At 44.1% G+C, this 13,729-nt stretch overlaps 1 protein-coding gene across 12 annotated transcripts in view; it reads left to right on the top strand.

Moving 5' to 3' along the window:
* Positions 1-13,729, top strand: part of Trrap (transformation/transcription domain associated protein) — a 114,606-nt gene that overhangs the window by 89,835 nt on the left and 11,042 nt on the right. For 9 of the 12 annotated variants that reach the window (XM_046453666.2, XM_046453659.2, XM_058582425.1 and 6 more), the window contains 5 exons: positions 4,048-4,249; positions 5,205-5,369; positions 6,882-6,972; positions 8,077-8,276; positions 9,148-9,409. In XM_046453666.2, coding sequence (XP_046309622.1) covers positions 4,048-4,249; positions 5,205-5,369; positions 6,882-6,972; positions 8,077-8,276; positions 9,148-9,409 — 920 coding nt within the window. The remainder of the gene's footprint in view (positions 1-4,047; positions 4,250-5,204; positions 5,370-6,881; positions 6,973-8,076; positions 8,277-9,147; positions 9,410-13,729) is intronic. The other 3 variants (XM_046453663.2, XM_058582428.1, XM_058582429.1) reach the window with 2 other exon arrangements.

Raw genomic sequence — 13,729 nt, 5'->3', positions numbered from 1 at the left:
TGTACAATCATCCCCAAGAGTGAATTATAGAACACTCTGTCATCCCCAGAAGAAATCCCATGTCTATTAGCTGTTACCCGCGCCCCCCTTCTCCCTCTCCCTTGACACCTGTTTCTGTCCCCATGGATTTGCTTGTTCTGAACATTTCATACAATGTGTGACCTTTTGTGGCTTTTTTCAGTGTTGAATCATGCATTAGTACCCATTTCTTTTCATGGCTGAATAATTCCATCATTTTTCCATATTTTTTTTTTCTTTACCCATTAAACAATAGATGGAAATTGGGTTGTTTCTTTTTGCTATTATGAATAATGCTGCTTTGGACGTTCACATACAAGGCTTCATGTGAGCATGTTTTCATTTCTCTTGGGTATAAGTCTAGGAGTGGAATTGCTGGATCACATGTGGTATTACGTTTATCCTCTTGAGAAAATACCAGTTTTTCCCAGTGGCTATCTGTACCATTTTACATTCCCATCATGATGTTTGAGGTTCCCAGTTTCTCCACAGCCTCACTAGCACTTGTTGTTTTCTTATCTTTTAGCCGATTATAGCCATCCTAATGAGCGTAAAGTTACATCATATTGTGGTTTTGACTTGCATTTCCATAATGACTAATGATATAATTGAATTGTAATTCATGATATGTCTGGATAAAAATTTCCTTTAGATATATTAGTATTTCTCACATTCTGCGGATTGCCTTTTCACTTTCTTGATAGTGTCCTTTAATACACAAAGATTTTAATTGTGACAAAGTCCACTTTTTATCTTTATTTCTCATGCTGCCCAAATTTTTGGTGTCACCTAAGAAACTATGGTCTAATACAAGGTCACAAACATTTACTCCTAGGTTTTATTCTAAGAGTTTTATAGATTCGACTCTTACACTTATCTTTTGTCCATTCTGAGTAATTTTTGTATGTGGTGTGAGGTAGGCTTCCAGATTCATTTTGCATGTGACCGTCCTATTGTCCTGGTGGCATCTCTTGAGAAGTCTAATCTTCCTCCATTGAATTGCCTTGGCACTCTTGTCAAATCAGTTGACCAGACATGTGTGGGTTGTTGTTTCTGGACTGTCATTTCTATTCTGTTGATCTATTATTTGGGGTCCCTTATACTTTCATGTGAATTTTAGATTATTTTAGTCTGACCATTTCTGTGGCAGGGAAAAGGAGGTGGGATTGTGATTGAAATTGCATTGACTCTAGGTCAGTTTTGGGGGGGGGGGTGCCATCTTCACAATATTAAGTTTTCCAGTTCATGAACACAGATGTCTTTCTAGTAATTTAGGTCATCTTTAATTTTATTCAAATATAAAACAAACCATTCCAAACATAGTTTTTAGTGCACAAGTTTTATAGTTTTCAGTGTATAAGTTTTGTACCCTTTTGTGGGGGGGCAGTGTGGAGGAGGCAATGATGGGAATAGAACACAGGCTTTCACACATGCTAGGCGAGCCCTCTTAACTACTGAGCTATATCCCTGGGCTCAAACCTTGCAATTCTTATGTTGAATTTATTCCTAAATATTTTTATTTCATTTGATCCTTTTTGAGTTGCTTTCTTTCTTTTCTTTTTTTTTTTATTCCAGGAATTGAACTCAGGGTCACTCAGCTACTGAGCCACATCCCCAGCTCTATTTTATATTTTCATTTAGAGATAGAGTCTCACTGAATTGCTTAGCAGCCTTACTTTTGCTGAGTCTGGCTTTGAACTTTCGATCCCTCTGCTTCCCCCTCTCAAGCCTCTGGGATTACAGACATGTGACACTGCACCTGGCTCATGAGTTTTTGTCTTAATTTCATTTTCAGATTGTTTGTTACTAATGTATAGAAATACAGTTGATTTTGGCTATTGATTTTCTATTTTTCAACTGGGCTGAATTTATTAGCTGTAGTGTGTGTGTGTGTGTGTGTGTGTGTGAGAGAGAGAGAGAGAGAGGTGTTTGTGTGTGGGGGGGTTTCTGAATATAAGAACACACCACAATGGAATTTTACTCAGTATAAAGAAGAATAAAATTATAGCATTTGCCAGTAACCGGATGGAAATGGAGAACATCATGCTGAGTGAAATAAGCCAGACTCAGAAAATCAAGGGTTGAATGTTTTCTCTCATCTGTGGAAGCTAGAACAAAATAAGGAAAAGAAGTAGGGGAAGATCAGATAACCGTGAAGATCAGTGGAGGAAAAGGAGGAGGGACAGGAAGAAGAAGGAAATGCTCAGTGAAATCACAAAGGCACGTCAAGTGCATACATAGACATGCCACAGGGAATCTCACCTTTCTGTGTGTGTGGAAGACAACATTCAAGGATAGACAAGGGATGAGCAGGGGAGGAATAGTGCAGTGGAGGAGGCAGTGGGGGACAAAGGAAAGAGGGGGGAGGAATGGGAACTGAGATGGAGTGGGTCAGGTTCCATGCATGTATGATTTTGTCAGAGCATTATATAAATATCACACTCTAATTAAAAGGAGAAAAAGGCCGGACACAGTGGTGCACAGCTGTGATCCCAGCGGCTTGGCAGGCAGAGGCAGGGGACACAAGTTCAAAGCCAGCCTCAGCAAAAGTGAGGTGCTGAGCAACTAACTCAGTGAGACCTGTCTCTAAATAAAATATAAAATAGAACTGGGGATGTGGCTTTGTGGCTGAGTTCAATCCCTGGTACCAAAAAAAGAGAAAATAATCCTATGTGATTCGCATAATTTTTCCAATGTGTCTGTTGTCTTTTGACTTTCTTATATTTTTGATGCACAAAAAAACAATTTCATGAAGTTAAGAAAAAAAAATCATGTCATCTGCAAATAGAGCTAGTTTTTACATCCTTTTTTTTTTTTTTTTTTAGTCCAGAGGCATTTACTTTCTTAACTAATTGTCCTGACTAGAATCTCAAGTACAGTGTTGAGTTAGAATGATGAGACCCTTGTCTCTTTGTCCATCTTGGGGACAGGCTTTTGGTCTTTCACTGTTAAGTAGTGTGGGCTTTGGGTATTTCGTCTATGCCCTTTACCAGGTTAAAGATGTTCCTTTTATTCCAAGGGTACTGAGGTGATCGTGTTTTTCTCTTTCATTCTGTTAATGTGTATCACACTGATTTTTTTTTTTTTTTAATGCAGAACTATCTATATATTTCTGGGTAAATCCCCCATGGTCACGGTGTATAATCCTTTTCATATGCTGCTGGAACTGGTTTGCCAGTTTTTTGTTGGAGGTGTTTGCATTTATATTCATAAAGGAGATGGGCCTATAGATTTCCTTGTATATCTTGTTCATCTCTGGTGGGATATAAAAATGGTGTCTTTGCTATGGAAAACTATTTGACCGTTCACAAGAAAGTAAAAGTTACCATATGATCCAGTGAGTCTGTTCCTTGGTATCTATCTAAAAGAATTGGAACAGTTACTTGATCAGAAATTTTTATAGCAATACTAGTTCCGATAGCCAGAACATGAAAAGAACACAAATGGATTGATAAGGGAAGTGTCATCTTTATACTCCGTGGAATATTATTCAGTTATAAGAAGGGAATGAAGTTCTGACCTGTGCTCCAATATGGATGAACCTTAGAAATAGTATGCTAAATGAAAGAAGCTAGATTCAAAATATCATAGGATATATGATTTAATTTTTATGAAATATGCAGAGTCGGTAAATCAATGGAGATAGTAGATTGGTGGTCCTCAGGGGCTTGGATTTGGGGAGTTCAGAGTGACTGCCTAGGAAGTGGTTGTAGAGCATCATGAATATGTTAAATAACACTGAAACATTCACTTCAAAATGGTTAATTTTGTCAGGCTTGGTGGCGCACACCTGCAATCCCAGTGGCTCCGGGGCTGAGGCAGGAGGATCATGAGTTTAGAGTCAGCCTCGGCAACTTAGTAAGGCCCTAAACAACTCAGTGAGACCCTGTCTCTAAATAAAATACAAAAAAGGGCTGGGGATGTGGCTTAGTGGTTCAGTGCCTCTGGGTTCAATCCCTGGTACAAAAAAAAAAAAAAAAGGCTAATTTTACAATGTGAATTATGATTTGGTTTTGCATCTCCTCACAGGTCTGAGGAAGCAAACAAAGCTTTTTCTGCAGCTGTGCAGATGCATGATGTGCTGGTGAAAGCCTGGGCCATGTGGGGTGACTATCTGGAGAATATCTTTGTGAAGGAGCGACAGCTGCATCTTGGGGTTTCTGCCATTACTTGTTACCTGCACGCTTGCCGGCATCAGAATGAGAGCAAATCCAGGAAATACTTGGCCAAGGTGAGATCCAAGGAATTGTCTTTGATCAAAGACCATCTGGTAGCCTTTCAGTTTGGATCAAAATCTAGCTCTAAATCACTGATTCATGCTGGGTCTGAGAGGATTGATTTCATGCCTTAACTCCTAATTCCCTATCTCCTTCAAGTGTCTTTCACAGTTCCATTTTAAAATAAGGAAATCGAGGCCTGGACATCCTTAGGGCCCCAGGACTTTCTGAATGACAAAGCTTCACTTAGAGTCCAGTGCTTTCTGTGAGACTGAGACTCCCATTCTGCAGAAGAGCACTGGAGTTAGGGCTTAACTCCTGGACACCTGTCTAATGTTAGCATCTCTCCAGCAGCTGCAAGGCTTGTGTCCTTTGATTGCTGGTAGTCTCTTCACACAGTGCCCACCATAGCCCTGAGTGCAGGGGGCTATTGGGCATGTGCAGTTTCTTGATTTAACATCAACATTTGGAATGAACCTCAGCACATGTGCATGGACACCCAAACACCTAAATACCTGACTCTGAGATTGCTTGCTCTGAGATATAACTATTTATATCTAAAAGAAAGGCATCTGTGGATTCCAGGCTGCCAGCCTTTGTCCTACCAGGGCTAGGGTGATGTTGATTTGAGATTTTAGTAAAAATCTGCTTGTGTGGTGAATTAGCAGGTTGGCAAGCCCTGACCATCTGCCTGTCACGGCCTTGTAGTCACTGGTCACTGCTAACCAGGAAATTGGATCAGCTAGTAATTGTCATTAAAGCTAAGTCAAGAAAAAATATACTATTCAAATTGTGGGTTTACGTAATTATAAGATTTTTGCGTATATTTAGCCATAGTATTGGCCTCCATATTTTTCCACATGTCCAGTAAAGCTATACAATGTGGAATCTTAAAGTTGGGCAAAAAAAAGTCATTTGATTGAGGGCCTCGATTGTTGCTCACCTCTAGGCCCCTCCCCTCTGCATTAGGTGCTGTGGCTTTTGAGCTTTGACGATGACAAAAACACCCTGGCAGATGCTATTGACAAGTACTGCATCGGCGTGCCGCCCATCCAGTGGCTGGCCTGGATCCCGCAGCTCCTCACCTGCCTGGTTGGCTCTGAGGGCAAGCTGCTTTTGAACCTCATCAGCCAGGTGGGCTTCAGAAGTTGTTTGTGTTCACAAAATAATTTTGTCTTTATTTTACATTCTTTTCTTCCATAAAGCATGTTTGAATGCTCAAAAGTATTGAAGATAGTCCAAGAGGCAATAAGATTTTAACATTTAGATGTCACTTAATATAAAGCATAATTAAAAGTTGCAGAAGAACACATCAGGGTTGAAATGAAATAGCTAATAACACAGTACAGTATTAAAATTGTAAATTTTTTGCTTGGTTATTGTTCTACAGAGGATGCAAGTTAAGCAAGATTGTTAGTGTTTCTCTGAGAATTATAGTGAAATGAGAATCTGGTTGGAATTTTGCATCCGATTTCCTGTCCTGTCCTAGGAGTCCTTCAGAGCTCCTTTGAAAGTAGCACTTGCTTGTGACACTCCTCCTTCGTGCAGTTAAGCTGCACCTGTAAGCGAGGACAGTTCTTGCTGTCTGGGGGTGAGGCTGGGAATTGGGCAGACCCTGGTCCCATAGATGGCTCTTTCATAACTGTCAAAGTATTAAGGGACTTTTTGTGAAAGAATAGCACAGCAGCTGCATGTTTTGGAGTATATGCTCATTTTACTTGCTCTTTATGTGTGGACATCATTCATGTTTGCCCAGAAAGGACTTTCTTTTTTCCTCGAGGGTGTTGCTGTCTTCCTGGGTCCTAGCGTTTTGCTTATAGTTATCTGCCAGGATACAGACTCAGCCTGTTTGATACTGACACTCACAGAACATCTCTTAAAATGGTGTTAGCCAGGCACCACTGGCCTGTGGCAGAGTCAAACATTACTGTTTTCTTCATGATAATGTCAGCTTGGCCACAAAATTCCAGTTTGGTAAAGCTGATGGGTCTCATCCTAAATAGGCATTTCTCGATCTCCTTCTTCCTGCAATTACACAGAATAAAAACTATTTGATAATGGGATAAACTAACAATTCACTGCAAATAAAGAATTCCCAATGTAATGATTATCTGGTATTTACAATTCTATTTCTTCCAGAGGCATCCAGGGACAGATATCTTTTGCTTTCCTCAGAAGCGTAGTTTCTCTGACAAAATTGATGAAATTCACATGTTGATTTGTCTTGGGTCTTTTTTTATTTTTGATACCAGGGTTGAACCCAGAGGCACTTAACCACTGAGCCACATTCCCAGCCCTGTTTTGTATTTTATTTAAAGACAGAGTTTCACTGAGTTGCTTAGAGCCTTGCTAAGTTTCTGAGGCTGGCTTTGATCTTAAGATCCTCCCGCCTCAGCCTCCTGAACTGCTGGGATTACAGGCAAGTGCCACCACGCTTGGCTATTTTGGGTCTTTAAAAGGTGAACAGGATATCTCACCTGCTATTTAATATGGCCGTGTGCATTAGATCAGTGACACAGTACTTGCTTCCTTGGAACAAATGCGGATCAGAAACCCATTTCCAACTTGACAACAGTTATTTTCAGTATAAATTATCTTTATTCAGAAAGCACAGCATGTAGTTTATGATTTCTTATCTCTGAGCAGGTTGGACGAGTGTATCCCCAAGCGGTCTACTTTCCCATCCGGACTTTGTACCTGACCCTCAAAATAGAACAGCGGGAACGCTACAAGAGTGGTACGTCTTGGGTGGGGCTGGCTGGCTGGTCTTGAAGGGCTTGTTCCCTGGAGAGTCCTGTGTCTCAACTGCTGTGGACCCTCTCCCGCCCTGCAAATCCCTCCGCACATGGCCGGTCTTTTCTTTAATCAGGGCCCCAAGGTCAAAGCCTGAGGCCTGATTAATGTTACAGTGTGGTAGGGTGTTCATCTGAGTGACCCATAGGTAGAAAAGTTCTATATTTTTAGTTACAGAGAATTATGAAGTTTACCTTCCATCTTGGTAATAAAGACACCCCTGTGAGCAGTTTGTCAGTTGCTGTGCATGTGTGTTGTTGAGGTTGGAAGGAACATCTTCAGCTGTCAGAAGAATCCGAGTCAGTCTTATTAGTTGTTTCAAAAACTTGACTCAGAGCATAAGACTTTAATCTAAATTGGATAGACTCTTTGGCATGTAAAGAAATAACTAACGGTACCTTTGTAAACAGCTAAAGGTCCGTTTGCTTCACAGTGTTCCTAACACCCAGAGTCTTCCTAAGGGAGTGATTCACTCTCTGGGCCACGGGAGCATCACAGGGCAGTGAGATGAGGACCGTGCACAGTGAGAGTTCCCATGTGTTTTCTCACAGGGTAAATAAATATATTTTCTTGTAATGTCATTTTACAAACGTAGGTTTGTCTTTTCTAGATGAAAAGTGGAGACTTGCTTATCATCTACTTTTAGATTCTTTGAGCTTTAATAGCAAGCTCAGAGAACGTTTCCCCCCAAATTTTCTTATAAACCTTCAAACTTACAGAGAAGGTGAGAGGAGCACCAGCACACTGTGGGCCCCTCCTGCCCTCGCCAGCTGTTCTGGGCAACTTGCCTTGGCACTCAGCTCGCACACTGGCTTCTTCTCTCAACCATCTGAAGCCAAGTTGTAGACCACCATGTCTTCTGTCCCTAAATCAGTTGCACAGCTACTCTTAGAACCAGGGCATTCTCCATCTTCCGTGGGGAAGCGTCTCCTGGAGGTCCCCACACCGGCAGGAACCAGCGTTCCTTTGCCCGGTGGGTCCTGTAGAGCTCCGAGCTCGGCATCGGTCGGTTTTGCGCTGACAATGGCGTTGTGTGTGTTGCTCTCAGATTCTGGACAGCAGCAGCCAAGTTCAGTGGGTAACCAGTCCCATTCTGCATCAGATCCAGGGCCCATAAGAGCCACAGCACCCATGTGGCGCTGCAGCCGAATCATGCACATGCAGCGAGAGCTCCACCCCACTCTTCTGTCTTCCCTGGAAGGCATCGTCGATCAGATGGTCTGGTTCAGAGAAAACTGGCATGAAGAGGTATTTGGATCTCATTTTGCAACTGCTGGTTACTTGTGGAGGGAATGAATCGTTCTGTATGCTTCTGTGGTTGTCTCATCATCTTCATATTTAGCTGCCTGGTCGATTTATGTTGGCTATTGAATTTAACCATGGACCAGGTGAAGAGTTCATCTCTGCACACTAGGTCAGCCTCAAATATTTGAAGAAGACTTCTGAAGAAATAAGAAAGCCATTTCTTGCTTTTAAAATACTTGTTTTTTCTACTTCAATGACCTCAGTTACTTAAGTGCCACTGGTTGACCTGGTGGCAGCTGTGTGTGTGAGCAAGAGTGGTGGCATAGGCAGCAGGAAGTTCTGATTTCCAGAAACAGGAAATCATTCATTTTCTTATCACTGAACCAGGTGTCTCTTCAGCAGCTGGGCCACCTCCTTGAGGTTTGCTTCAGCGGATGATAAAGTCATACCCACTTGACTGTCTGTGATTCACCTGGCTGGGTCCTGGGGCTAGCTGGAATTTATGCGCAGGTTTTGTGTGTGAAGGTGAACATAGTGATAACAGCCAAACCGCTTGAAAACCAGGCTTTCATGGTTAATCAGGAGGCAGTATGTGCACGTCCTGAGACAGTGGGGTTCTCTGGTTTTTGTTTGTGTTTGAGTATTCGGAACCCTTACTCATGGGTAAAAACAAAACAAAACCACACCAGCTCACAGTGTCACGCACACGGGTCTTCATCTGTTCTGTGCATGCTGATTTACACCTACCATGTGCCAGTGTGCCGTGGGTGCAGATAACCCTGGGGCAAGGAGCTGTGTGTGCAGCCACTTGGCTGGCTGGTTGCTCTGCTTGGTTGATGATTCCTGGCTTCCTTGATGATCCCTCTCCTATTAGGTGCTCAGACAGCTCCAACAGGGCCTGGCAAAATGTTACTCCGTCGCCTTTGAGAAAAGCGGAGCAGTGTCTGATGCCAAAATCACCCCCCACACTCTCAATTTTGTCAAGAAGTTGGTGAGCACGTTTGGAGTGGGCCTGGAGAATGTGTCCAATGTCTCAACCATGTTCTCCAGTGCCGCCTCTGAGTCTCTGGCCCGTCGGGCGCAGGCCACAGCGCAGGACCCCGTTTTCCAGAAGCTGAAAGGGCAGTTCACAACGGGTGAGTCTCACTCTCTTTTCCCGAGTAAAGTTCCTATTTTCCCTTGGTCTTTAATATCAGCTGATTGTATTCATTCATTTTCTTATCACTGAACCCAGGATACTCGTTAGACTGTATAAAAATACAGACCTCAGAACATGAGGAACCCAAGACTGCCACCAGTGTGGGACTACTCGTGCCTCCTTCCTGCTACAGAATGCTCAGGACTCTGAGCTGCGAGACAGGGATTAGAAAATGGGAGATTTTCAGATCAAATCCTCTCCTTTGACCCTTCCCTCAGCCTTTACCTTACTTGGTTTTGGTGGGAAACAGAGTTGGGTGAAGTGGTTAGATTTAAGTGTGCAAGGCTTACAGTGACAAGTACAAACTAGACTCTGAAGGCAGAATAACTGAGAGCCTGTGTCTTCAGCACTGTGTCCCGAGTTAGCTGAGTGCATTTTCCTAGGCCCAGAGGAGTTCGAGTCCTGGCTTAGCCACTTACCCGTGATCTGAAGGGATCTGCGGATTCTGGTAGCCCAGGTGTTTTTATGTGTCCAATAGCGACCCTTGCCAGACGCTCCCCAGCCCTCACAGTGCACACACATTTGTGCTTTTGCACACACACAAATGTCATTCCTGCATACCCACTCCCACCAGGAGTGCTTGGTTCCAAACAAGTCACTTTAGCCATCCTAATGACTTCTACAGGCCTGAGTGATTTTTCATGTGAAAGCAAGTTTTGTCATATACAATTTTCCAGAGTTAAAGGACAGAGTTCTGCCTGATCATTCCTGTTTTTATAGCTGTTTAAAACATTGTTTCTTCATTGATAGGTTAGCATAAATAGTCCACATTTTTAGATATTTTTAGAAGTATCTTCTCCCGCTCACCGTCCTATGCCTGGATCAAACCCAGGGCCTCATACTGCTAGGCAAGTGCTCTACCCCTGAGCTGTATCCCCAGCCCCAGGTAAAGAAAAGACTAATTGTGTCTTAGAGAATACAATTGAGAATACACATACAAACACACATACAGATACGTAGATTGAAATAATGTAAAAGATCCTATCCCATTAATCATAAAGGATACTTTGCAGGGATAGCCATGGCTTACCTTGAATCCATCAGAGTGCAGCACATACCCTCCATCATCCAGATGGTCCCCGGTGCGGGGCTTCTGCTCTTGGTATGTTGGTTGGGCATTTAAGGTAACACGACCGGCCTAGGTTGAGCTTTCCACACCATGGACCTGCACCAGGAAAATCAAGTACAAGGTCTGCCTTTCGTGCTGGGAGCTTTCATCATCTTGATTGTTACCTTTGTGGGGTTCTTGTGTGCCTTCCCCTTTCTCTGAAAAAGGAAGCGCCTGGGATGAAAGTCTTGTGGAAACCGTATTTTACTAGAAACGGTATTCAGTATGTCTTCATCTTAAAACGTCAGCTCATTTCATCAAATAAAGTCTGAAATATAGAATTAGAAATGGGATGAAACACATGGATTTTGATGTAAACTCAAAAGTAGTTGCTGTGAGTCTTCCAGCCCCCCTCAAACCCCCACAGGTTTCAGATGTGTAGATCAAGCTCCTGCCCTCCTTCCCCTGCTCCTGGGGAGGCCATTTCTGATCTCGGTTCTGACTCCTTCTATGGAATGTGCTTCTAGTCTCAGATACCCATAGGGAGGTGGAAGAAAGTTTAGGAAGAGTCTAAAAGAGTCTATTGATGTATTTCAGAGAAGTAAAACAGTATTTTCATATAGGAACTTATACACAAATATTCATAGCCATTTTTATCCCCAGACTGGAAACCACCCATACCCCCTTCTTGAATAACAAGGTATAATTTATTCATTCTCCGCAAAAATAAAAAGTTAAGTATTGATGCTCAGAGCAACTTGGATGAACCTCAGAGATACTATACAAGAAGGATACACACTGCATTGTTTCAATTTATGAAACTTTTTTGTTGGGGGGATACCAGGAGTTGAATTCAGGGGTACTCAGCCACTGAGCCACATCCCCAGCCCTATTTCATATTTTTTATTTAGAGACAGGGTCTCAGCAAGTTGCTTAGCACCTCACTGTTGCTGATGCTGGCTTTGGACTCACAGTCATCCTGCCCCAGCCTCCCAAGCCGCTGGGATTACAGGTGTGCACCACTGCACCCAGCAGATTTATGAAATATTTGTAAAGTAATTATAGAGATGGGTAATAAATTAGTGGTGGCTGGGTGTCAGGGATTAAGGAGTGGATGTGGCTATCAAGGGGTAGTAGAGGGGAGTTGACAGCACAGTTGAGCATCTTGATAGTAGAGGTCAAAGGTCATGCAGAGTTGCTCACAGGACAGGACCCCCCCCCCCCCCCCCCCCCCGCAACACACACACACACGTATGGCCAGTGATCTGCGTCAGCTGTGTGGACTATGCCAGTGTCACTCTTGGTTCTGCGTAGAACTGTGGTTGTGCAGGATGTTGGCATAGGAGGGGGGCTAGGCTTTCCTGTATGTTTCTGCAACCTGCTGGAAGTCTGGTTATTCCACAGCAACAGTTTAAAAAGGAGTAGACCAGAAACACAAGCCCAGTAGCTCCTTCTTGATCTAGTGGAGAAGGAATAGCCCCTGCGTGAAGCTGCCCATGTCCTGGACGGTGGAGCCCGACCCGGCCTTGCTAGGGAGTCTCTCATTTTGCACCATGTATGCTGGCCTCTCTGGCTACCTGTTTGTGTGAAATTGTGGCCCCGTGGGGAATTCTGAGAAAGGACATGACAGTGCTTAAAATGAAAGGAAAATCAGGGGCTGGCAGTGTAGCTCAGTGGTAGAGCACATGCTGAGGCCCTGGGGTCAGTCACTCCCAAATCCTACTCCACCCCAACTCTGAAACAAACAAAAGAAAAGAAAGCCGGGGGAAATGTCACGGGGGAAGAAAGCACATGCACAAGTAAGTACATTGACCCCAGTGAAGTTCATAGGCGGGCCGTGAGGACTGGGCAGTTAGAACTGCCAGGTCTCGTGCCGGGGTGCCTATGTGTGCTAGCTCAGCTGATCCTTACAGGATGGGGTGCACCTCTGTGTTCCAGTGTGTGGGTGAAAAATCTGAGGCCTCAGGAGGTGGAGGGTCTGTGGGTGTAAAGCTGTTCAGCTGGTGAGGGCTGGAGCTGGGGCTGAACTTGGGGAATTCCTCGGCTGGGAGGAGCTGCACCACACAGCCAGCTTCATACCACCTAACAAAACGCACCATGGCGGTCTTGAACCAGCCTGTGAAATACGGTCTCCAGGGTAGCCTGCATACTGTGCCTGCTCTTCATTAGTTTCCCCAGCCTTGAGTCACTTCTGGGCTGAACACCATCTAGTGCCATTGTTCCTCGAGGCCGTTTCGCACAGAGAATGTGATGGGATGTTGCTGGGCTTATTTGCTGAGCACCAAGAGTTGACTTTGGGCAGGTTCAAAGTGATACTTGGTGTGGGAAGAGACAGGGCAGGTCTGCCCTTGGCCAGCCATGCCCTCTGGAGCCTTTCCTATGTGGGGCACCTGAGCTCAGCATCCAGTGGGCCTTTGCCAGCTTTTGGTTCCAAACTCCTGCTATTCGCCCTTCAGTCGCTTTCTTGGGCTTGACTCTGTCTGACTTGGTAGCTCCTGCTATGTGGCTGCCCTGGGAAGGGAGAGGTGGGCAAGAGGCTGTCTCTGCCAAGCCCACAGCAGACTCGGACCAAGTGGGACTGAGAGAAGGTGGCCCACAAGCCAGTGATCATGCAGGGGAATGTCGAGAGCATCTTGGGTAGGAGGTGCTGTGGAGACCCAGGCCTCCCCGTGGTCTCTGACCATCATGCAGCCTGCACTTCCCTAGGCCTAGAACAGGGCCTCCCTATGCCTGCCCTGGGGTCCTTACTTGACACACAAAAAGGGTAACTTAGAGTGACAGAGGGGTCTCTCCCAGCACTGGTGCTAATCTGGAAGGAAATTGATGGCTTTTAAAGGACAATTTATTTGAACTTTTTTGAATTTATTGAGTCTCAGTAAAACCTGACAAATACATTACCCAGGGATTGGTTGATTGATTTTTATTGAGTCAGGTACTAGAGATTGAACCTAGAGGCACATTGCCACTGAGGCCAGCCTCGACAACTTAGTAAGACCCTATTTTGAACATAGGTTCTTACTAAGTTGTCGAGGCTGGCCTCAAACTTGAGTTCTGCCTCAGCCACCCAAGCCACTGGGACTCCAGGCATGTACCCCCGTACCAGTGACCCAGGGATTTTTTAAATTGCTTAAGTGAAAATGTTTTCTGTTTTGTCATTTAGATTTCTTGCCATGATCCTTCTGAGAACTCATCCTTTAGTGCCTTCTGGGT

This window comes from Marmota monax, unplaced genomic scaffold, assembly GCF_021218885.2.
Source record: "Marmota monax isolate L192 unplaced genomic scaffold, Marmota_monax_Labrador192_F-V1.1 WCK01_AAM20220418_F8-fsc00148, whole genome shotgun sequence".
Classification (NCBI taxonomy): domain Eukaryota; kingdom Metazoa; phylum Chordata; class Mammalia; order Rodentia; family Sciuridae; genus Marmota; species Marmota monax.
Note: the sequence above shows the minus strand (reverse complement) of the source record. Positions and strands in the feature narration are given on the sequence as shown.